Source organism: Photinus pyralis, unplaced genomic scaffold, assembly GCF_008802855.1.
Source record: "Photinus pyralis isolate 1611_PpyrPB1 unplaced genomic scaffold, Ppyr1.3 Ppyr1.4_LG5, whole genome shotgun sequence".
Taxonomy (NCBI): Eukaryota; Metazoa; Arthropoda; class Insecta; order Coleoptera; family Lampyridae; genus Photinus; species Photinus pyralis.
This window is the reverse complement of record NW_022170596.1, coordinates 34,754,510-34,780,849: the sequence shown is the minus strand read 5'-3', so window position 1 is coordinate 34,780,849 and position 26,340 is coordinate 34,754,510. Positions and strand designations below refer to the sequence as shown.

The window sequence follows — 26,340 nt, the reverse complement described above, 5'->3', positions numbered from 1 at the left end:
GAATAATTTAGACACTTGGCAAAGTTATGCCACAATACAATATAGTGGCATGGCGCGTTTGGTTCGATTCCCTGTATAAATCAACCACTTAGAATCTGTTATCTTAGCGCTACCATTTTAGATTTCGGAGCAAAGAAAATTTGTGGCAGAATCTCTATAACTAGCGCCACTATAAGTAGTTCCGGCTTTGCGATAAAAATAAGCACAAAAAGCAAAGTCTCATATCCATCACAATCCCAAAATTCAGCCCCCCTCAACAGGGCCGTAGCCAGATTGATTACTAAGAGCGGGCCAATAAATCTACAGAGCGGGCACTCGAGTTTGCAGTGTATATACCACCCGCTGTAGAAATTCGGTTTTCTTGGAAAATACAGTTCAGGTTTAATTGATTTAATAAATAAAAAGTAAGCTCATTTTCAAAAGCTTTTTATCTGTTGACCGTCGCCTTAGAACACATTTGCAAATGATGGGGCTTTTTGGCACAGACAGACGGACGATCATTGGGATCTGAGGGATCCAAAAAGCAGATGTCTGTCATAAAAGTGGGAGGTCATTTGTGGACCTGTATTATATACACATTGTCCAAGTATGTCCACCAAGGGGATCTCCGAAACCATAGAAGATACGACGATAGTCAAATTAGAGAAAAAAATGCTCAATTATAGTTGTTATCATGCTGTAAAGAAATCCAGAAAATTCCGATTACTTCCGAAGATATGACAGAAAAACCCAAATTTGCCCATTTCGTTTTTATTCTTTCTGGTGTTATTTGAAGAGATAGAAAAAGAAATAAACACTTTCCCATTGCCACTATTTCAGCTCTACAAGATAGCGTTGCGAAATTTTCAATACAACGTTTTCTTTCGGAGTAATGATCATCAACTTAATTTTTTTATGTGGCCCGTTAAAAAAGTGCACACTGTATTGAGCAGCATTTTTTTTATTGCAAGTACAACGATGTACGGCACAAAAAGAGTTGGAAACTGTTAGTGCCAACATGATTGTGCACCCGACCACAACGCCCTAATCGTACGGGAATACCTACCTACGGAACATATCTTTCATTTTCCAGCAAATTCGTCAGATAGATAAACTCTATGTTGAAAATGAAACTGCCCTACAGTTTTTTGTTTTTGAGTTATGGGCAAAAGTTGCAGTTTTAGATTTTTAAATAAAAGCATATCACTTTTTTTTTATTAAGTTATCGGAAATGTGTCTATTACAAAAGTTAATTCGTAATAATTATTGTTGCATAATTCAAAATAAGTATACGAGGTCAGGTAAAAAAGTTATCGGACCGGACCGGATATTTTTTAAATGGATTCACTTCAAAACGATTAATAAGAATATGGTTTATGAATTGCTCCATCTTGAAAGTTCGGTGGGGTTATAATTATAGGAAGAAAGATATTTCTTCCTATGATTAATAAGAAATTAAAAATTGTACATTATATATCAAGTTAGAGAAGGCAATAATAGACTTCTCTACCGTGGTATATATACTATTTTTTTCACTGCTTGTACTTGAAGTTCTCTAAATAACATATTATATTGTTAAGAAAGTGAACGGTTGGACAGAATTTTTTGTTTATTAATTTAACATGTCAATCAAGTGCGTGGAAGTAAAAGGCAAGCAGGCCGTATTTTGTTCTGTCATTTCTGATATTTTGAAAGAGTAATTTCGTTCGAATTTTTTCAAAATGTGATAATTTTAGGTATGTAATTTCTCTGGAAATGGCGGATGGTGGCAATTATTCATTTTAGAGAACTTGTCTAAATGTTTGTTGAGCAAAATTTGGGATTGTGTTTTCTAAAAGTGACAGCGTGACAGTTCTCATTATTGACTACTAGTTAATAATATCCACATTATTGACCACTTTGAACAACTGCCGAGAAAGCCTACTTTACAAGTGGAAAAAACGTTAATAATCATGTCATCAGACGCTAGTGGTGAAAAAAATTCATTTGTTGAATCTTGCTTTAATACCATCCCTAGTATGTTATAGTTTTGAAAAGAGAATTTTATATACCGCCTGTTTCGATTAAAATATACAGGGCGTTACATTTAAAAAAATGCGGTTAGATCCGATAACTTTTTTACTCCATGCCGTATACTTAAATTTTGAAAACAGAAGAATATGCAACAATCATTTGTAATACACATTTCTATCTTTTTGGCTATATAAATACCAATTTGAGTTCCTCTGAACGATTGTTTTCGAAAGCTGGGTTGGTGCTACGGAAGCAAAGAAACACACTCAGCCAGGGATCGGACAGGAGCGTCAATTGTTGGGTTGGGGAAAATTTTCTTTAAAGGTACCTTGCAGTTAATAAAAATATTTTCATTGTTTATTTTTACACATATATATTTGCTATGTGCAATGGAAAACGGTCACTAAATCACTCACATAAATACAGGAATGGTAAACACACGAAATCTCCCCACGCATCCAAAATTTAATGACAATTAAAGTTGATAGGTAGTACTGATGAAAGGACACAACATGTTTCGGAACGCACCTCATTCCATTATCAAGTGTTACATAAAATTTATCATTACATAAGTGATAGCAAGAGGAAAAAATAGATTAAATTTAAAGACGACACATTTAAATTTCAAACATTTTAAGGTTGTTGTGTCTGAAGGACAACAAACAATCCTTTTAACATAATTTAAATTAAAAGGGGGGCCCCAAAGCGGACCACAGCTTAACGTCTAGCAACTAATCTATTTTTTCCTCTTGCTATCATTTATGTAATGATAAATTTTATGTAACACTTGATAATGGAACGAGGTGCGTTCCGAAACATGTCGTGTCTTTTCATCAGTACTACCTGTCAACTTTATCATTAAATTTTGGATGCGTGGGGAGATTTCGTATGTTTACCATTCCTGATCGAGCAACCCCATTGTGAGGTATACCAACCAATTTCATCATGTCACATAAATACATGCACATCTAGCATAATTAAACTCAGATACTAACAAAGCTCAATAAAGACTTTAATTTTGTGTTGAGAAACTCGCCTTGATCACTTTACAATTTCAAAAAAATGGAAAAGGCAGAAAATTTGTGCAGTAAAATAAAAAAAATTAGTGCAGTTTGTAAAGGGATGAAGAAAATTTGGCAGTATCAACGCAGTAGCGATTTTTAGCGTACTTGGTGTAACTGTATTATTTCTGAATAGGTAATGACTAATGAGAATTTAATAGTACGTAATAAACAAGCCTTTATTACTCATAAACATTAGAAATTTCACTAGGCAGTCCCCTCAGGCATCATAAATAGTGTTTACTTTAATCCAAAGTCTTGTAGGATTTCCAATTTCTTGAATGAGCACACTTTATCTTTTTTTTATTTAAGGACAACTTTGAAAGCGATCCCGGAAAACGTCACAAAAAACCATGATTGTGCACATTCAATGAAGAACAAAAAACCTCAAACTTGGGTGGGTATTTTACATTTTACCACTATGAATAATGGGCAAGAAAACCGGAAAGGATATTGCCATTTCTAAATACATTACCAAGGTTAGACCAGCGCACATCATAAATTTAGACATATCTAATTCCTTTTTAAGTCATATCGTGGGTTTCATTTAAATTGGCCTCACCATTGCTTTACAGTTTTACGATGTGAAATATTGAACAATAAACATAATCGTCCTAATCCCAAAGAAACCCGGTTTCGATACATTGAACCTAAAAGCAGAACAGTAGGAAACGCGATATTTTGCATGCTGACTTCATCGACAGTATTTGTAGCATGAACGCAATTATAATACTAAAACTTGTTAGCGCAATTACAGGTTATGCCGAGTACATAAATTTCTGTATAGGTATATAAGTTGGTCTCGAATCGAAAAATGTTAATTAACTGACAAATCAACTCGTAGGGGGTCGCCGTTAACACAAAAAGAAATATCATTGAAAAGGTGCAAAGCAGTTGTTCGGTATTCATGAAATTAGGATTACGAAATCAATGACATAATAGAAGCTAATATTAGTTGCTGCTTATTAAAAATAGCAGGTCTTTGAATGGCAATCCATCACAATGGATCCTCTTTAAAATGTTACTTTGTTATGACGTTCATACTGGTGATGGGTATTTCTAACTGTTTCTGGTTTAACATTTTCTCGTGCATATTTCGTTAATGACCGTCATTTCCAATATTATATTACACCATAAATATGTTTTGGATTAGTCATTTCACAGAAAACATCGCGAAATTAATAATAACAGCATTCCTATTTCTTAGAAAGAATAGAAGAGGAATAGTAATAAAAAATGTTAGTTTCCATGACAGTGGCAGTAACACTTTTCCTGACTACTTTTCCTACCGCCTGTCACATGGGTAATGTCTGGCCCCTGTCATCACTGACACAAAGTTCTATATGCAAATTGAAATTTTATATCTTATTTTATACCGGATGTTAAATGGACATTTTAATAGGTTTGAATGAGTGGTCTAATTAGTCGCTCTTTAACCCTGAGGGTAGATAAAGTTATCACTGTAACCGCAAGGGTAGATAAATTAAAACAGATTATTATATGCATTCTAATGACATGTCACTCTTATTTCAAATAGGACGCGCAGCACGATATAAACTGACATTCATAACAGAGATAATGCTGTTTCTATAGAAACGACCGGGACGGCAGAACATAAACTTGCCATTTTTGACGTCTAAATTAAATTCAGGATTGTCAGAAGGTTTACAATGATTTATATTCGTCATTTAAATGCCAATACTTGACTCGGAAATTGAAGTACGAGGCCCCTTTGGGCTTGGGGTCAGTAATGTGTCATTTTCCTTACTTTAATGTAAAAAACTAATAAATGAATTAAGATCGTAATCTTCACATAATTTTTTCCCCTGGGTTGGGTTATATCACGCCTACGCACTTTGACTCTTTAATCTATTTTTGGTGCACCAGTCCTACTCCGAGCACGATTACTCTTTGCCTGAGCTTTCCTAGCTCATTATTCCACCAGGGAATGTTTCTGTGTGTCTTAGCCCGCTTCAGGGGACAACTCTCCTCAAACGAGGAGAGAAGGGCATCAGTGAGCAGTGTGACAAATCGTTCTAGGTCAACTTGATGCACCAGGATCTCGGTATGAATGTTCGGTTAGTTCCTGTACTGTGCTATAGCAGATTTGCCTGAGGTCTGCTCGGGAGGACTCGTCAAACACCAAACATTCCAACACACTCTGCTAGACAGAAGGAGGCAAAGGTAATATCCAGGACGTCTTTCCTATTCCTGGTTACAATTAATGTTGGCTCTAAGGTCCGTGTCTCAATGTGCGCGTCCCAATGTCTGCGTTCTAATGTCTTGCGACCCAATGCCATAGCGCACTCTTTTCCTGACCCTGCTGCTGTCTTTCATTTTAGCACAAAGCCTTGGTTTTGGTTGAGCCTGAGTTTAGCTTTCGCCGACTTCCATTGGAGTCACCTTGGTGTGTTCTGTTTTGAGTGTTCTACCAGAGGCTTCTTTGGGATTTAAGGGCCGAGCCTCCTTAGTGGGTTTGGTCTTGGTTTTTTGTCCGGCCTTTCTCTGTCTGCGAGTAAACAGAACTGGCCTGAGCTTGAAAGCCGACGTATTGTAGACCGAGAAGACTATTACTGCGGTGGTGTTTTCGACCACGTTACTGTTGGTTTCGTTCCAGGCCGTTAATGCCTGCATTTTGGTTGTGTAACCATTTTAAAATGTGGTCGGTCGACCATAAACACAAGAAGCTTTGGGAGATCCTTTTCCTCTTGAAGTCCAAGTTGAGCTCCCTTTCATGATTTGGCGGTTGCGACGTGGTTTTTCAACCACTGGACCGCCTTCACGTCCCTACCGGTGAGCAATTAGCCAGCCTTGCTTGGCAACCGAATCGTAGAAACGGGGCTTTACCTCTTCTTCGCCATCAAATATCGCTTCGATGATGTTGGTTTCTTGGTCATTCTAACTTGTCATCGGGGATGGTATCCAAATTAGGGTCTGTCCGGGAATGTTTTCTCCCTTGGCATGAGAAGTTGAGATGGGACGGGGTTTTTTGAGGGCATAATCTGCGCTCCCATGTGAGAACAGAACTGCCCTGTCCCTGCTCTTCTTGCCTTGAGCTTGTTGGCCCTTCTCAGGTTTTCGTTGGGTCTTGTTTGACTTTGCATCCATGACGGTAGTCTTGTTTGCGTTATGGCGAGCAGCTATTAGTTTTTTGAACCGCTTACGAGCGGCTCCAAAAAGCTTTCCTTGTGGGGTAGGTTTTAATTGAATGCCCTCCACAGCTTGGTTTAGTTCACGTGTCTCCTACGAGGCTGCCGAGTCCTCAGGTGTTCCTTCGGAGAGAGGGATGGACAAGCCTTGATCAGTGGGTGGTTGGAGGTAGCGACTCCTCCGCTACAGCTTGAGTGGTTTTTGTATTTAACTCGGATATGATGGTCCTATGAGTATTGGGCTTTTAAACGGTTACTGGTAGTTTGCCCGTGTCACCAGAAGGCTACTTGAAACTGAGAGCGCCCGATACCCACAGATCGCTGACTAACGACCAGGCTCTCCCTTGGCCGTGCAGTCCTCGGTGTCAGCTGTTCCACCATGATTTGGTGGTTCATCTTACTGTCATTTGCCAATCTCAGAGTTGCTGTGGCAATATTTCCGTTGATTTACAGGTGCAGGTCCAAAATGTCCAGGTATGGCATAAAATAAAGTAATACCTAAATAAATAATAAAGCGAATGAAGCAAAAGCATAGGCAAAAACATATCAATAGTGAAAGATGTTGTCTAGACAAAGAGAATACAAAATGACAAAGTTTGTGTCAAGAGCATCTACTTAGTAATGAAAAGGTTATAATTTATACCGGATAATTGCGGATAATATAGAACCAAAAATTCCGGTGTGGCACATTCCATAAAAAATCGAGACGACATACCGCACAACGCGAAATAAAACTACCTGCAACTACAGACAGAAAATAAATTTGCTTGATGAGCTTGATAAGTGGGAAACTTAAAAAAAGTATGGTTATTGCGGTGTCTACTCAAATTTACAATAGCAGACCGGAAATTCCTTGTAAGGATGGCTACTGGTTTTGTATTGTTTAAATAATGGGACTTCTGAAATTTCCAGGAAATAGGTAATTATTAACGTGGACTGCATAACTAATTGCGACTTGTATTTCCTCACATGTTATTTGGCGTGAATCTTAATTGGGAAATAATTAAGGCGCGCATACAAAAAAATCATTTTAATTTTCAAATTCATTTGAAATTTTCTTTGATTAAACTTAATTGGTCGATTATCCGTGACACGCCCTATTGTATACATAATGATGATTGTGGTTTTTGAAGAATAATACCCTCAACCAGCTGCCACAATGTGCAGCGGAGGTAATCAAGAACGGATCACTTTTCCTTCGACTATTACTCCACACCTTAAACAATAGGGTATGATCTTGATCGCCTTGACTCAAGAATTCGAACATAGCGTGCTCCTTGGTGCATTTCGATTTTCATTTCCTACAAATGGACTATCACTCGGACATAAGAATTGATTTTACCATTAACCTTTTGTAGGTGCATTAAATAGGCAATAAAGGCAGACCAGTTGGGTTTTATTTCATTTTTAACAGTATAATGGCGACCACTCCTCGTAAAAATTGCATTATTGTTGTTATAATAATGAAAGGCAAGGCCATCAACATTTCCGTTATCTAAATTTTTACACGCCGATCAAGGCTGGTTCGCGACTGTCTAAAACAAAAACTGGCTCCTTCTGAATGGGGACAACAGAAGCAAAATTGATCAAGACCGACGCCGCACCCATGCGTTACAATAAAAATTATTGGCACGCTTATAAAATATTGTTAGTCTCAGTTAACTGTTAAAAAAACTGGTCTCCGCCTTCACTATTAGACGACCTTGCATGTTATTCTTAGTTAACTTCACATTATGACTTATACCTCATTGGTATTTGTAAAAGTAATTCGAAGCAGAAATTGACCTTTCACTGTTATACAGTACACACAAGCAGCCTTGGTGTTCTTCGTGGTTCCGTTTCGAGTAAATTTGCTGGTAGTTTGCATAATGCTGGCGTGCGTTTTTTCGGGTAATTAATCTAGCAATCGTTAGCTAAAGGGTTAGACATGAAAAAATTGACCTTTCACTGTTATACAGTACACACAAGCAGCCTTGGTGTTCTTCGTGGTTCCGTTTCGAGTAAATTTGCTGGTAGTTTGCATAATGCTGGCGTGCGTTTTTTCGGGTAATTAATCTAGCAATCGTTAGCTAAAGGGTTAGACATGAACTCACGGTAATTAATGGTTATATCTTGTAGTTTAGTAATGTTTGTCGGTATCATTCTGTTATTTAGTAGTTTGTTTACCTTAGAATGTATGAAACTAATTATTGGGTCACTGAGATTATGCTGAAGAGTTTGTCATCAATAATCTCTTGTGGTCTGTGACATGTAGCCAATTAGCAATCTACCTCATAAAGATGCCGACATTTCGATGTATTTATTTATTATCCCTCTCTTGTTCTGGGCCCTCAACAGGCTTGCGCCCAATTACAGAGTGATCCGCTATTGCTCTCATGCAATTTCTCCTTCTCTTACCTTCAATACCTCCACTACGGACCTTTTTCTATCTGATTGTTTTTGTGAACTGGAACTGCGTTGATATTTATTTTTTATTGATCGAAATATAAAAAAAAATTTGAGCATATAACAGACTTTGAGGGCAATTTCCATTTGGGCTGAGTTAATCTGTAGGATATTTTTGAAGAAATATTAATGAAGGGTGAGTACATTTCTGTGGCCGCAAATTTTACTTGGAAGTGAATCTTATAGGGAGTATACGTTTGGAGGACAAGCGTTTACGAGCAAATTTTCCTCCGAAGCTGGTTTTTGGTACTAATTTCTTATAAGATCTCAGCGAATGGACTGATGGCCTTGGACTAATCACCAACAGCATTCAGCTATTAGCTACCATTCTAATTTGTAACAAAAATCAAATTTCCGGTAATGAGTGAGTCAACACTAATCAAGCGTTAGAGAGCAAATACAAAATCAGCGTTATTTAATATTAAAAAACAGACGGACACGATGCTCAAGAGCTAAATTCTAAATTTAATGGTACCCGCGATTTATAGCTTATAATAGTAGGTATTAAATTTTCCTCTGCGAGAACAGTGAGTTTCACTATAGAAACTATAAAAATTTAAAAGTGCCGTTGTTGGTATTTTCATTAACTTGGTTTCACCAAAACTAGGAACAAAAAAATCCCTATTAATATGTGCTCATTTAATGCTTCACTTATGACATAGTTCGGATGACAACTGCCTTTTCCGTATATATTCCATCAAATTCAATTTTTTTAATGAAGTGTGCTTCTATTATGCTGTTTTGTGCGTCCATATTGTCGTAGAAACGTATCTTTAATTTAAACGTACTACTTAATGCTAACAAAAAAAGTTTCCAATCGTTAACTCTATTTCCTTGTGTTCGTTTTGTCTCATTATATGTGATTGTCCATAAGGTTGGGTCGAGAACCCCCCCCCCCCTCCCCCTGTGGGACCCTTGCGTCTGGTCTGAATTTGTGGATTCCTCTCTCCGGTTTGGGTACTTTCGCCATTCGTCCTTGCAATGTTCGTACCTCAATCGCTTCCATCAATGTTATGATGTCCCGGTGCGCTACGGTATTGAAGGCATTCCTGACATCGAGTGATGCCATTAGACACATCCTCATTGTTCTGTGCGTTCCTCCGTTCGCTTTTTCCAGAGAGAAATCAAGAAGACTTATCGGCTTCTATATCTATATCCTTGGTCTTAGTGATCACTACCAGCCTACACTGCTTCCACACTCCCGGGTACTGCCCTTGCTTCAATTATCCATTAACCAGGTTTACCCAGATCTCTGTTTTTTTATAGCTACGTATTTAATGACTGTATAGACGGGACTATCTGGCCCTGACGTCTTGTTACTCGGGAGTTCCCGTGCCGCGGTTAGCAGCTCGCAATGTGTAACTTCCTAAAATTCATTTTCTTCCCCCTCAAGTGGTTCTGGGGCTTGGGGAAGAGCTGGTCAATAGTTTGTGGAAGAGCCGCATCATTCGACCCTTTCTTATTGAATTTACACGTCACTATCCTCTACCCCAAACGTCCTTTGCAAGCTTATCGCACAGCCTTTGCCAGAACTTCTTTTTGCTGTCGTTGATTGCCTTTTTGGTACGTTGTCTAGATTCCTTGAGATTAGCAATTGCATCTTCAAGAGGCCTTCTGACCTTCCTCACTCTAGTAACCATGCCCCTCTGCGACATACGTTCTGCGGAGCTCTTCTATTTTGGTATTCCACTAGTACGCCCCTCTGACTCTATACTTCCTCACGGGCATGTATTGCATATTCCCCTTTTGGATGTTTTCTGTTTCCCTTTTCTAGTTTGTTAGTATTCCAGCCTAGTTCTCTGTTCGTGGGTGTTTTCCACCTTCGTTAGTGAGCCGCCAATACACATAACGATGGTTGTTCAGGCTCTCCTGCCCATTCGGTTGAGGAGTTCCACGAAGGGTAATCTAGAAAATGTAGGTGTTTTCTCCTTTTCGCTATGCCCAAGTTATGTAAGGCTGATCACTACTATCTAGTAGCCCCTCTTGTAGGTTTTGGCTGCGCCCCTCGCAGTAGAAGCGGCATTAAAATCACCGGGTGCCGCTATTGATTGTCCCCACTCATGCTGGCGTATATTTGTTCCGAGTTCGTCTATTCTCGTCATATAATGATCGTCTGCACCCCCGCTTATGGCCATAATACCTCTGTTAATCACTTCTATACCTGTTTTTCCGCTCTCGTCACATATGTCCGTAGAATTTAATACTGAATACTTCTTGTAACAGATCACGTTGTATTTTACGAAATTAACATGATGTACAACACAGCGGCAGACATTTTGTTTTTTAAGTATAAAATTAATCTGTAGTCTGGCTACTGTTCACCATCCAACTACTGATTCTCCATGTTATAACGAAGAGAATGAGACGACTCCCATGCGTGTATCATCTAAAATCCCTCGGATGTACACTTGCAAGACGACTATATACCTATCAACAAAGCTATTCAAGATTTTTGAAAATTCTTGACGTTTAACTGTAAGTTAGATTTCAACAAGATACAAAAAAACGCATACGATTTTCAGTAGAGAATTTTTGACACTACTCGCATTCGAAAACACGATTCTTAGTCCGGCTCATATTCCTCATGCTCCTTGAACTAGTAGAAATCCATTGGCAAAAGTTTGAGATTGTTGTCTCTTTTCGTTCTCGAGGGACAGACAGGTGGATGGACAAAACAATCAAAGTACCTAAGTCTTCCAAAACCAACAATAGTGACTTGACGCTACATGAAAATGAGTTAAATTTTGATCGCCCCTTTGGTCATTTTTAATAACTTCAAACCTTAAAAGTTGATTTTTTCGAATAAAACATGCTTAATTTTTGTACACTTTCGAAAGGTAAAAATTTTGAGAGATCTTGCATGCTGGATGTAGGTAAGTGTGGTATTAAATCACGTAAATTTTCATGTACATTTCAAAAATCCGACAAGATACAGGGTGTTCTATTTAAAATAAGAAAGAGCACATCCGGTAAACCCGGAAATGAAACGATCATGATAATATTTTCTTTCTATAGATCATGCACAAGCACAACTATGTTAGTATGGAAATTTTTAGACTTAAATTATCAACGGCAGCCTCAATACTTTTAGATAACAGTTTGTGTGAAACAGCCTGTATATCATCATGGTAACACGTAAAGTCTCCTTAAATTACTTTAGCATTAGTACATATTGCTTCCATTTTATTAGATTCATGAAGATTTGAATTGTATTGCTTTTAATTACAGATAGTTGATTTCATAAACTTTTTCCTCTTTGTGTCACTCTTTTTTTTCGATTCTATTTCAGATCTCTTGAGAAGGTATCAGTAATTCTAACTAGAATTTAAAAAATGTAACAAGAAACGGTCCCAAATCTTCTTTTGGCACTTGGAATATAAAAAAACCTCTTATGTTTTTGTTTTAAAGTTTACTACAGAGCACTCGTGTGGCTATCCGGAACTATAAGTAATCGAACTCAACCATTTTCAGAAGAAATAAATAACGCTTCTTTGCCTTTTGTTGGTTATTTAAAATCAACATCATTTTATTTATTATAAGTGTGCAAAGCTATACTTCCTGCTGTGCTGAAAACCTTAGAAATCTAATTAATTTTCTCACTACATTTCTATGTAACTTCTTACATTGAAATTTGACAGTACAAAAATTGTACTTAGAACTTTTTATTCTTATTATCCACATTCGGTGACTGCAACTTCTTCATGAACTACAATTTCGGTTGTATAAATAAATTTGTATAAAATTGAGTACCTACTAGCTTCTTTTCTAGCCATTATTATTAACAAGTATACATCATATTTACATCCAGGGATCTGGGATACTTTCACCGCCCCAAACATCCGCAATGTACTACAGAATGGATTCCGATAGAAAGTAAGGTCAGCAAATCTAGTAATCGGTAATTTTATAAAGGATTCTGAGGCCAATCTTCTCGGAGTACATTTTTTGATTAAGAGTTTTTTTTAGTAAATTTTCGAAGGATTTGGTTATAGAAAGGGAACCCTGAGAATCTTTAAATTTTCCATACCGAAATAAATAGTTCTTTTCGTCTTATGCACGTCCCAAAACAGTAAATTGTAGAAGGCGCGTATAAAAGTGTGAAAAGTAACAATAACAACATGATTTTCAAATAATCCCTTTCTTTCCTAATAATTCTTTAAAATTCCTGTCAGTTAATTCCTTTAAAATGTACGTGAATTAACCCACGAATAACACTCTATTGTGTCACAGCATCAAACTGTGATTTTTTTCACAGGATAAACTGCGATATTTAAGTTTTTTTTTAAACGCGCAATAAGAAATTACTTTAATGTAATCATAACTTTCCATTGAAATTGTGACATCAAATTTTTTAGTAGCAAATGAAAAAGTTGGCGGTTAACGAAACCTGCAAAGGCTGCGGCATTATTTCTCACTTGTGGCGAACCAAAAATTAGTGCTGTTAAATACCAGCACAGATTTCTTATGAAAGACATCGAACAAAAAATGTTTTAGAACACAGAACTGGAAACCTGTATGATGTCCCCTAATCCGTAAAAGAATTGTCCACTAGACGTGGTTTAAGGATGCAAGGAAAAGTAAATTATTCTCACTTTCGTCTGCATGCAATCAATGGGTGGGTGAAATCGAGATGCAAACAAATAATGCATCGTTCAAGAAAGAATAAGGTCAAGAACTTACAATTAGTGTGCACTTATGGCCATCATTAAAAAATCTTTCATTAGAGTTGTGTCCATTCTTGCTCTTGGCAACACTTCCACTAACAGATATATTCGCCATGATTGACAATTCAATTTCGAATCTGACACACCAATTGCAAGGAATTTGATTTTAATTACAAACTCCGCGTGCAGGTGGAACACACCATTTTTTAAATTACAAATTCGTCCACTTTTATATTCTGAATTGAGGAGAATCACAGGAGAAAGTTTACAGTCTGTTAAAATGTATTGAAATGAAAAGTAAAAGCATTTTTCTTGTCTTTCAGAGCAATGGCCACTACACCTGGAATTCGAAATAGTGATAGCGACGACAATTTTTCAGACGACGAAAGCGTTCCTTTAACTCAAGACATTTATGGAGGAAGGTACGTTCTAATCTCTCGTTTCATCCCAAAACCTAAATTAATTTCTGAGCTTCTGTATGCAATCGTTTCAAGACAGTTTTCTAGACATTAATCAATTCCTGTAATTTCAGTAATTAAATCATCTCTTGTTTGTCTTTTAAAATGTTAAAACGTAGATGCGGAAATTTATGGTTTAGCTCATCTTCGGTGAGTAGTGACATTTATAAATTGAGCAACGAACAACGCGACCTGGTAACTATTCCAAAAGATTATCTTCTGATTTTATTTTCAAATTTTGACCTTTAGTTAATGCTCTAATTATATTTCTAATGGAACTTAATACGTAAATGGGTAACATTTGCATATATTAAAATTCAATAATAGGTAAACGACTGCGAACCAAATTCTACTCGAGAAAATCTACTAAACCGTACAAATGGAGACCACCGAAATACAATTTGACTGGATGACTAGCAGATCATCATACGTGGTAACTTGGTTTTTACGAGACCATGTCAGATGACTTGGATCGCGGTAAAAAAAAGTAACATTCCAAGAGTGCTTTTGTTATCAGTTAATGGTCAACCACTTTTACTAGGATGATTTAATAAAGTAAAAAAATGGTTATTATGTAAATAAATAAGTGGATGCTCGAATATTCATTCCGGGTTTCGATTGAAACCATTTCCCCGTTATTCACCTACAACTAAAATTAGATAGCACAAAAATGTCAATGCCATTTTCAGGCGCAAAAAGTAAAAACGAGACTTGGCATAACGGGGATTACTTTCATGTCCAGATATGCATATACAAGTTAAAACAAAGGAGAGACTTTGAAAAACGTCTCTGGTTTAGCATGCACATACCCGCTTGACATTTATTGTCTTTAATCCGTGCATCCTTATAGCAGCAGTGAGGTTTGCCAGCCTTGACATTTTTATTACGGTTGCACGTTTTGTAACGACTACTTTCGTATATTTAATGAAAAAGTGTCGCGATAATCCTTACAAGGATGAATCGGGAGAGTAATGGGAAACAGTTTTTTGCACTAAAGCATTGATTATATACTGCGAACTATATAATCAATTACCACTTACGCTCCACTTATCAAAGAAACCTCAAAGTCGTATATCAGCAATTTTTTACCCCGATATACAACCCCATAAACCTAGCTTCAAATAGGGTTTGAAGTCAAAATCCAACTAGTACTTATCTGAAAGTACGCCCTTCGCATTCTAATGCAAAGGTTGTCTCCATCTTCGAGGACTCGAGATTTTCTCACTTCAAAAGGAGACCTATACATTGAGGTTTTCAATAGAATTTTGACAAGCACTAAAGGTAATCAATAGCGATTGTCAAATTGATTGGACGACGCGTGTGATTGGTCGCTATAGTGTGGGCCATCTAGTGTCGATTAGACGCTGTGGTAACGAAATTAACGTGCTAATGAGCTTCTAAAAGCGAGTTCATGATTTTCGATTTACGTTCGTCCGTCCGCCCATCTGTTTACATGGATTCTCGCGAACGGTTTCGAATTTTTCAATTCTGTTCGGTATTATGGAAGAACTGATAACATTTTCAGTGACCCAGGAGCTCGTTTCCTATATTTGTTACAAGTTTATTTTTTACTGATAACGGCAGTTTATGACAGTGCTACGTGTGTACTAGCAAATATCTTACTAGAAGAAGAAGATGATGCGTTATTAATAAGTTTATCAAAAACACCCTAATTCATTCCAAACGCCTTCATCCAAACAAAATGTCCCAGACTAACATTGTTTACACAGCAATATTTAACATTTTCATAAATCTCTGTCTAAGAATTTTGTTTTTCAAAACTTTGGCCCGTATGAATAAAAGTAAGCAAATGCTTATACTTGCAAAATTCAAAGTAAATACTCGTAACTGCCCCTTCATACTGGTCTGTTTAGCATGGTTTAGCAGCACTGTACTGCGTCCTGTCCTTCTGCTTAGAAGCGCTGCTAAGTCGCCCAGTGAGAAGGAGCACTTACGAGTATTTGCTTTGAATTTTGCAAGTATAAGCATTTGCTTACTTTTATTCATACGGGCCATTGACTGTGCCCTATACATTCATCACCAATTGATTAAAATTCGATATTAAATCATTTCACAAAGTTCTATTCCTTCTATAAGGGACATCATCGCCAAGATCTCGCAAAGTTTTACGAGGAGATACACATCGACTCAAGAGAACCAAGAATTTCCATTGCAACAATGATAATTTATTGTGGGTTGTTGCAGACTTGCTAGTTAATTGCAACTCCGTCCAGTACTTGTGTTTTTGCCCTCTTGTATGTACCTTCTTTTGTGGCCAATATTTTTTGTGAATGAAGTTCATTAAAAACCTCTACAGTGCTTGATTTTATCGCATTGATCATGTGAAAATTCTGCAATTCTTTCTTCCATACTCATTGTTTGTAACTGTTACGTACAAAATAAAAAGTATCCTCTACGGCACTGATAAAAAAATGTTCTATTAAAATTTATTTTACCCACGGCTAGCTTTCTAATCTCTTACTTTTCAAAATGTTGGCCTTTTATCTCTTTGTTTGTCTGCACACCGAATACGAGTAAATATGAATCCCAAAATAAATAAATTGTATATAATTTAATAAACTTTCATTTAATATAAGAATAGTTTCCCCTATAATGAACCGTTTTCAATATACAAGCGGATAACTCAAAGATGGACCTCCCCCCCCCCCGCCCCTCGCCACCTAGGCAGCAGGACCTATGTTCACTACCTAAGCACTTTGAACAAGTTCATTGACTGGACCAAAAGTAAAATCGATCCAATTCCATTCTCCATTAAATTTTTTCTTATGTAAAATATTGATTTTACAGATTTCGCTGGAATCGGTGTTTTTTAGGTTACAATTAATGGTACCTTGAAAAGGCCCCCTTAAAGAAACATTGAAAACTGGATCGCTTTTGTGGTGATACAGTTAGACCTTTGAGGCACGCTCTGATACAAAATTGCCTCACATAGTATGGAAATTTGTGGATGACTATTTACTTATCCCGACCGTATTCAAATGCAGTTTGGCTGGCAGAATTGTATTAATATATTAAGAAAGCAACGCAATTTTACACTGCACTCATGAATTGTCTCGCTATGTATTTGTGTAAAATGTGTAAAATGGACTTTAGAATTGTCTTTTTCGGAATTTTAATAACACAAGAACTGAGTTATGTATTTTATACAAGAGTTTAACTAGACCCACAGACGCTTTATAATTGATCCGCGACTCATAAAAATTTGCACGGCCCATTTATATCCTCCATTGCTCGTTGTATGTGGCGATCTCTTTTAAAAACGCGCGATCGTAAAATTGAATAGGGAACTCGCACGCTATTGCGATCGAAGTTAAGGTAAAACTCCCTCTTTTCTCTCTATAATTCTCTATATGTAGCGCCCAGTAAAAAAAACGAAACCGAACCAAAGCAACGTCGCAACTCAACGGGCCAATTGTATATTTTTGTGACGAGGGCCTCTATTTCACTATCAATTTTTTGTCTCCCAAAAAGAATTCATTGCCTTGTTAATAATTTTTTACTTATTACCTATTTTTAAGAATATGATCCTATAATGCCGGGAGTAAAACAGAGCTTTCCAATGATGTATCATTCATGGAAGATCATTAAAAATGTTATGAGCTGCATTATGGGGAGCAAGAGGCAAGAGTATCAACGTTCACCACTGTTCACCATTTAATGGAGCGTCAGAGAGTGGAATTATTCCAAGAAAATGTTATATCCAGCTGAGAACCTTCGGTAGTTCTTATAACCTTGAACCTCTATGACTCAATACAGTCCAATCCAATATCTATCGAAACTTTTTATGTAAACAAATTTTAGCTGAAATTTTTTAGAATTGCTCAAAAAATGACCTTTTAATATAAAATTAGATTCAAAGGTAATACTGCCATTGTTTTTGGAAAGTAGAGAATGTAGCTGTTTAGATGCTTCTTATTGATACCTATACTAAAGTAGATAGCCTGATGGTACCGTACCAAAATTATTGTTTGGTTTTCCATTAAAAAGTTTCTCTGGACTGGTGGAGTGGCCTAGTTTTAGTAGCTGAACCGCACACAATTAATGGGTCATTTTGGGGTTACGGTTAAAAAATTTCCTAAGAATATGTTTGTCTTCTCAAACCAAAAGGGAGATTTTTAACGATGATTGTCTAATTTCTAAGGAATCAGAATGTCTCATCTTCAAGAAAATACGAAATCGTTTGGGATATTTTCGCAATAAAATATATATTTGGCAGCTCATCTTTTATTATGGCAACGGACGCGTATAAGGATACCAATGCTTGCAAAATTATGCGAAATAATATTATAATAAATAATCAATTTAACATTTTTGTGCATTTACGAGACATTTCAAACAGATTGCTATAAATCTGCCTTTCTATACTTGTTTTCTTTGTTTCAAAACCGTTACTTAACCGGTTTCCTTTTTGTATGGTTTATTTATTTTGGTGATACTCTGCTTATTCGGAATTCACGTTTTGGACCAATTTTCTTCCTAGATTTGATTTATCTTTAAAGGCCAAAATTGGGTGTATACGACTTTCTCGATGGAGAAGCCATGGAGCCATTGCCGTTAACAAGTAAATTCACCCCCAGAAAACTTGTGTTGCGTGTCTCCAGTGACTAACATAAAATATTCTGGAAACATGTCAATCATGAAACCGATTACTGTAAGGTTGCCCTATCATTCCTATGAGTAAAACAGTGCTCATAATAGATGACATAGGAGAACCTACCTGAGAACCTACGTCATTGATGATGTCTGCAATTACAATTTATGAAAATGAAAATATGATAATTTTAATAACGGTTGCGTTAATCAACCAATAATGTAAATTAAACTATAACTATAACTACCAGCAAAATTGCTCTCAGTCGCTACAAAGACTCTCATAATAAAAAAAGATGAAGAACTATGGGGGTTCTTTGCATATTGCATTCAAGTATATCTTTAAAAGTAAAAGTAAGGGTAACCATTGTGGAAAAATTCATGAAACCAACTTTATTTTTGTTTAGACATTGTTAATGATACTATTTACATAATAATGCTATTTCAATGTTAAAATATTACAGTCAAATCCTTTCGCGGCATTAGTAGTGGTTTTTTTTTGCTCGTGTTCAAGATGATGATACCAATAAGTACTAATATTAATATGTGACGAATTATTCAGATTTATTGTGATTTAGCCTATTTTTAATTAGTTTGTTCACATAAAAACTGGGTCCCAATTAGTTTGTTGTTAAGTTTCTTTTGTGCGTTGTTGGTTTACCTCTAAGCATTTTCTTAAACAAATTGATACGTAAAAACTGTCTTTATTAACATCATTGAAAAACATGGCTCATTTTACCTGCTTGATATATTTTGTCGCAAAAAGTTTCTCTTATTGAATGTTGAATGGAGACAAATGCCGTTGTCAGTAAAAAGTAGTTTGAGAAATGGGCAGATAATGTGTGCACAAAGTTGCTTCCGCGTTTTTTTGTGAGAGTCGTACTAAAAGAAACAGGCAGCGTGAATTCCGTTCGTCCATCTGGTTCTTGCGATGGGTTCATGTAGAAACAGAAAGGGTTGTTTCGGGCTCGCTATTTTTGCATCACCGGTTCAACACCCGGCGTTTCAACGCACCGGGGTTACTTTGGAACAACGCGATTTTGGTGCGACGATTTCTTTCGAGATTTTGAGCGTCAACGTGTTTAGTCATTAAAGTAAAAACATGTTGATTAGTCGACCCTTCTATTCATCTTTGGAATGTTTTCTTACCACTTTGGGCCACCCCAATTATAAATTATTTAACTTGACTTGTGGCGGTATAGGACAGACTATGCAATGTCAACTTTCTTATTTATAGATATTGTTTGAAATTTGAACACAACATTCTTCTAGTAAAGGCAAACATATCGCATATTTTAAACATCAAGTGTACGCATGCGCAGACTGCGCAATGCTAAGTTTCTTGTTTATAAGGATACTAATGCCTTAACTTATTTGTATTGGATGCTAAATAAATTTTAATTCACACAAAAGAATGGTATCATTGAACTACATCATAAAAAATACAAATCTGCTCACGGAATATACTCCCGTGGGTCAACCTCTTCAGGAATATTATACACTGCAAAATTACATTACATTTATTGAAATATTCTCCTATTGACAGTTCTCTGCTTTTGAAATTCAGAAAATTGGGTGGTAAAACGTCTTGTGCAATACAATTGGATCTATTGTATCGCCTGGTAGATTTAACTGCTCGTTGAAAGTGAATATTAAGACGACCGACTACTCCAAATCAGGAACAAACTGGGCTTCAGGTTTTTCAAAATTTAAGAGTTTTTGTTTATTTACTAGAATAATCTACCAATGTTCTGCCCGCCAAGGCACGAATTAATTGTCTCTAACTTTTTACCAGTTACAGCTTTATTTAGAACCCTCGTATGCACAAGAGAGGTACACAATTTTGGTTAATAAGCTTGTTTTTATAGCAACTAGCCACTATATAGCGCACTGAAACGTGCTGTACTTTGACTATGACGCTTTCATTGTAACAATTCATATAAACGCGATCAGGCAGCTCCAATAATGGAACGAAACGAAAATATTCGCTTACGCATTAAGAAACGCAACAAAGTTCTCTCGCATAAATACGCCACTGATTATAGGTTTTGCTTGTATTGAGAATTCACAATAAATTGTAAAGCACCCACGACCCTAAAATGGCGACAGTTTTCCCTCATAATTCGGTAATTAACTGTTAATGTCACGCGGTTGATGTTTCTTTCTTAACGGCTTGGTCTCGAACCTTTAATCGCAAATCAATCATTACGTCATTTCAAAATTCCGCTATCAATTCACATAGCTTCGCTTCTAAAGCTTTTGCGAAGAATCCTCCTCTCCCACCTAATTTTTACTTATGCACTCGACGAATTAAAAAACCGAAACGGACCCAACGAGAACTTTATACATGGAAACACTGTGGCATTTCGACTTTTATCTGGTTTTACACTCATTGCTTATCTCAATGCACTTCATTTCCTCGCATATTTAACATTTCCCCAAATAATTTCACATTCTAAAGTAAGCACAACGGCAGTTTGGTTAATGTGCATTTTTCCGAACAGATAAAAGTATTCCATCAACTGATTAACTTGACAATATTTCTTATGTCCTATGTATTTTTACTGTTTTGTTACACCCGTGGATTTTGCAATAATGATTTTTAGCGCGGAAGATCAGTTTCTAAATGCGTTAATAGCACAAAAAAAGGAACCGTGTATGCCGTTTTCTAAAATTCCCGGATAACTTATTGAGCGGTTACTAACAATAAACCGAGGTTCCCATTTGAGGATAATTATTAAACAATGATTTACTAAGACCAAATAATTTAGAAACATTTCTAAATTATGGATTCTTAAGGTCTTCAAATGACTATTTCATTTTAAAACAACAAATGCACTCCAAATTACATACACGGCGAAACAGCATTGATTTTTTTAAAATGTCTTATCGAGTTCGAATTGAAATTTCTTTTCCATCACTGAATCCTACCAGAAATTTTATCAAGAACCAAAGCTGTGTTTGTAAACACATTTAAATGCATACCATTTAACTGAAGGGATAGAATACACAATCGTTTTTTGCATGAGTTATTTGATCATCCTCGCCTTTTTTTAACCACGATGACTTTACAACTTACTAATAAAAATCCGTTATGAAAAGTGAATACTAAAATCTACGAAAAGTTTATAAATAGGTTCGCGAGCGTCTTCGTCCTTTGTGTGACAAGTGGGCGTATAAAGTTACATCAAAATCCGGATTGAGTCCACTGACCTAAGATACATTTAAATACGAACGACCTTGAAACATCGCATAGGTCGCCCTTCGCAGTGCAATATACGCGAAGATTATCTCCACTCCATTGTCTGATGGTTTATTGCACCTGAACCACCCAAACCAAAATCCAGCCTCATCAGTTCACGTCCACTTAAAGATACCAGTACCGTATACAAATTTATTATGCCCAAAAATTACATGGTCATCTGCTCCTTATCTAATCGATTATTTTTATTTCAGCACACGAACCGTACAAGAAACGAAAGGATGGGACGTCTTTCGAGATCCACCGGCAAAGGTGGATTCTGGATCTATGGCAAATCAAAAGTGTCTAGACATTACTGTAAAAATACTCAAAGTAGTAGCGTATTTAGTAACTTTTGCAATAGTATTAGCATCAGGTGTGATATCGAAAGGAACGTTACTTTTCATGACTTCACAATTAAAAGATGATAGAATAATGCCGTATTGTAATAGGGAATTAGGTACGTGTTCCTTTTTCTACGAACACTGTAAGAATAACGCTTATTGCAGGTAGAGACAAAGAATTTATAGTAAAACTACCACGAAATGAACGGGTTGCGTGGATGTGGTGTTTACTGTTCGCTTTTTGGGTACCCGAAATGGGGGCACTCTTCCGCTCGGTGAGGATGTGCTTCTTCAAGTCGTGGAGAAAGCCACACTTCGCGCACTTTTTAATAGTGTTTCTAGCTGAGACTGCTCATACGATCGGTATTGCTTTGCTAGTCTTTATCATACTGCCAGATTTAGATGTTATAAAAGGGGCGATGCTTACGAATTGCCTGTGCTTTGTGCCGGGAGTGTTAGGTAAGTGGTCTAGACTTTGCATTCATACGGTAAGATTGTGAAATTTTAGGACTCCTCTCTAGAAACAGCAAGGAGTCGAAATGCTTCTTGAAAGTTATCATCGATCTCTTAGCGATCGCCGCTCAAGCTACTGGATTTGTAATTTGGCTTATCGTGGAAAAAAAGCCGAATCTATGGCTCACGCCTCTTACCATACTGTTGGTGTCGCTCGGTTGGTGGGAAAACTACATCTGCGCAAACTCGCCTATTCCTTTCATAAAAAAACTGGGAAAAATTAAGCAGCAAATGTCGGCCACCCGCTACTTCACTCACATATTTATATCGATATGGAAGTGTCTGTGTTTCTTCCTTTCCGTAATAATTATTACCCTTATCAAGGAAGGAGAAGTGGGATTCTTTTTCACCGATTTTTCATCTGGGTTCAGCTCACATCCCATCACAATATTAGAGGTAACGCCGAAGATAAATGATTAATTATTCACACGTGTTTTAGATTAAACAAACTGTTGGGGGTACATCATTGGCTGACGTGGCCGATATAATACCAACAGGAGACGACACTGTGATATCTTCCGATAGTGCTACCGCGATCTACGTGTTACTCATCAGCATAGTCTCATCGTACTTTTGTTACATTTTCGGAAAATTTGCTTGCAAAATTATGATACAAGGGTTTTCGTACGCGTTCCCCATCAATCTTACAATTCCCGTGTGCATATCGCTGTTAATAGCAGCCTGTGGACTCAGGGAGGGAGACCCTTGCTTCTTTACAGATACAATTCCCTCGTATCTATTCTTTTCAACACCACCCGCATATTTTCTCAACGATTTCATCGCGCAACAACACGCGTGGGTTTGGCTGCTTTGGCTCCTCTCCCAAACTTGGATTACACTACATATCTGGACACCAAAATGCGAACGTTTGGCAAGAACCGAGAAGCTGTTCGTGCTTCCGATGTACGACGGTTTACTAATCGACCAGAGCATGGCGCTGAACAGACAACGTGACGATCAAGCGAATGTAAAAACGGAAGAACTCGACGAGATTCAAAAAGAGAAAGGCGACGAGTATTACGAAACGATTTCGAATCACACAGACGGATCCACGCCAAAGACGATAAAGAACTCCGATCACATCACCAGAATTTACGCGTGCGCCACCATGTGGCACGAAAACAAAGAGGAAATGATGGAATTCTTGAAGTCAATCTTACGACTGGACGAAGATCAATCAGCAAGACGCGTCGCTCAAAAATATCTACGGATCGTCGATCCTGACTATTACGAATTTGAAAGTAGGTCACTTGCCCGATGCCAATACGACTAACTCTTGGTTTTCAGCGCACATATTCTTCGATGACGCTTTCGAAATCTCCGACCACGACGACAACGATACCCAGGTGAACAGATTCGTGAAACTACTCGTCGGTACAATCGACGAGGCGGCTTCGGACATACATCAGACGCACATGCGAGTAAGACCGCCTAAAAAATTACCAACGCCCTACGGGGGAAGGTTAATCTGGACGCTACCTGGAAAGACGAAGATGATCGCCCATCTAAAAGACAAAATGAAGATCAGGCACAGAAAGCGATGGTCGCAGGTGATGTACATGTACTACTTACTAGGGCACCGGTTGATGGAGTTGCCCATCTCCGTTGATCGAAAAGCCGTAATTGCCGAAAATACTTATTTGCTAACGTTGGACGGGGATATTGATTTTCAACCACACGCCGTGAATCTTCTAATCGATTTAATGAAGAAAAACAAAAACTTAGGTAAGCGAACCTAATAGCGTAGCGGAACTCAAGGTGATCAATTTTTTGTTATTTCTGACATAATACACAGATGATGTTTTGATATAACAGGTTCTTTTGTAGATTTGTAAATTGAGGTTGGTCTTTTAGGGGCGGCTTGTGGTCGTATTCACCCGGTTGGGTCGGGCCCTATGGTTTGGTACCAGGAGTTTGAGTACGCCATCGGACATTGGCTTCAGAAAGCCACCGAGCACATGATAGGTTGCGTACTGTGTAGTCCTGGGTGCTTCTCACTGTTCCGCGGAAAGGCTCTCATGGACGACAACGTCATGAAGAAATACACGACATGGTAAGACTCGCTTTGAAAATGACCACGTTAATTCGCCTTGTTGCAGCTCGGCGGAGGCGCGTCATTACGTGCAGTACGATCAAGGCGAGGATCGGTGGCTCTGCACTTTACTGTTGCAACGAGGTTATCGTGTCGAGTATTCAGCTGCGTCTGATGCCTACACCCACGCGCCCGAGGGATTTAACGAGTTTTACAATCAGCGTCGCCGATGGGTACCGTCGACCATTGCCAACATCATGGATTTGCTCCAAGACGCCAAGAAAACAATTAAAGTCAACGACAATATTTCGATGCCCTACATTGCTTACCAGGTAAGATCATGATCTATACCAACCAAGCTCAATGAAAATTTAGATTTTGCTGATGGGGGGTACAATTCTTGGACCTGGAACAATATTCCTTATGTTGGTGGGGGCGTTCGTGGCTGCTTTCCAAATTGACAATTGGACTAGTTTCTACTACAATATCATTCCTATCCTCTTCTTCATGCTGGTGTGTTTCACGTGCAAATCGAACATACAGGTAAGTCAAACCGATTTCCACAGCGTCAACTGAAGGATGTTCTTCTAGTTGTTAGTTGCGCAAATATTCTCAACAGCCTACGCTCTGATAATGATGGCGGTGATCGTCGGAACGGCGCTCCAGCTACGCGAGGACGGCGTCGGATCGCCCTCGGCGATTTTCTTAATCGCGATGACGGCGTCGTTCTTTATAGCGGCTTGTCTTCATCCGCAAGAATTTTGGTGCATCGTCCATGGAATTATTTACCTACTTTCCATTCCGTCTATGTACTTACTTCTAATTTTATATTCGATAATTAATCTTAATGTCGTAACTTGGGGTACTCGTGAGGTTGCTACGAAGAAAACGAAAAAGGTAAAAATTAAACCAAATATTTAGAAGTTTTGTAATACGAATGTTGCAAATTCAGGAATTGGAAGAAGAAAAGAAAGCCGCCGAGGACGCGAAACGAGAAGCAAAGCAAAAGACTTTATTGGGTTTCTTGCAAGGTGGCGGTACTAGCGAAGACGATGCGGGTAGCATTGAAATTTCGTTAGCCGGCCTGATGAAAATTATGTTATGCACGCACCAATCTGACCAAAATGAGAAAGCGCAACTGATCCAGATTACCGATGTTCTGGAGAAGGTTAATAAACGACTGGAGAGCATAGAAAAGTTAAGTTTAACGTGTGAGAATAAAGCTAAATATAGAATTTTAGAATTGTGGACCCGCACGGTCACACTCACGCGCATCGTAGACGTAGCATGTCGGCGTCCTCAAGAGGAGATCATCACCTAGGTGCAGTGGCTGAAGATGCCAACGAAGAGTCGATACATGACAGTGATTCAGAAACTGTTTCGACAGTACCAAGAAACGATCGAGACGACCTTGTTAACCCCTATTGGATAGAAGATCCCGAGTTGCGTAAAGGGGAGGTAGAGTACCTCAGCTCCTCCGAAGTCATGTTCTGGAAAGACTTGCTAGATAAGTACCTTTATCCAATCGACGAGAATAAGGAAGAAAAGGTAATTTTCTCACCTACTAAATTATTTTTGAGTACCTCTAGACAAACTTAAAACAAAAACATGCAACTTTTAGGCCAGGATAGCATCAGACTTAAAGGAATTGCGCGACCGCTCTGTTTTTGCATTTTTCATGATGAACGCCCTTTTTGTGCTCATTGTATTTTTGCTCACTTTGAAGAAAGACTACCTACATATCAAATGGCCCTTTGGTGTTAAAACCAACATTACTTATGACGAAGTTTCCCAAGAGGTAATTTTATCGGGGTTTACATGATTTTTTTC

General features: G+C 37.7%; 1 protein-coding gene and 1 long non-coding RNA gene across 3 annotated transcripts in view; one reads left to right on the top strand and one right to left on the bottom strand.

Annotated features, from left to right (window-relative positions):
• LOC116170578 overlaps positions 1-26,340 on the bottom strand; it is an 85,873-nt gene that overhangs the window by 53,703 nt on the left and 5,830 nt on the right. The window lies entirely within an intron of this gene.
• The window catches only part of LOC116170575 (chitin synthase chs-2), a 50,765-nt gene that overhangs the window by 21,471 nt on the left and 2,954 nt on the right, over positions 1-26,340 (top strand). The window contains exons 2-14 of one of the 2 annotated variants that reach the window (XM_031487066.1): positions 13,635-13,733; positions 21,837-22,081; positions 22,131-22,424; positions 22,474-22,874; positions 22,918-23,719; positions 23,766-24,203; positions 24,333-24,531; positions 24,578-24,842; positions 24,886-25,053; positions 25,102-25,407; positions 25,463-25,707; positions 25,752-26,058; positions 26,132-26,308. In XM_031487066.1, coding sequence (XP_031342926.1) covers positions 13,639-13,733; positions 21,837-22,081; positions 22,131-22,424; positions 22,474-22,874; positions 22,918-23,719; positions 23,766-24,203; positions 24,333-24,531; positions 24,578-24,842; positions 24,886-25,053; positions 25,102-25,407; positions 25,463-25,707; positions 25,752-26,058; positions 26,132-26,308 — 3,942 coding nt within the window. In that variant the 5' untranslated portion in view covers positions 13,635-13,638. The remainder of the gene's footprint in view (positions 1-13,634; positions 13,734-21,836; positions 22,082-22,130; positions 22,425-22,473; positions 22,875-22,917; positions 23,720-23,765; positions 24,204-24,332; positions 24,532-24,577; positions 24,843-24,885; positions 25,054-25,101; positions 25,408-25,462; positions 25,708-25,751; positions 26,059-26,131; positions 26,309-26,340) is intronic. The other variant, XM_031487067.1, reaches the window with a different exon arrangement.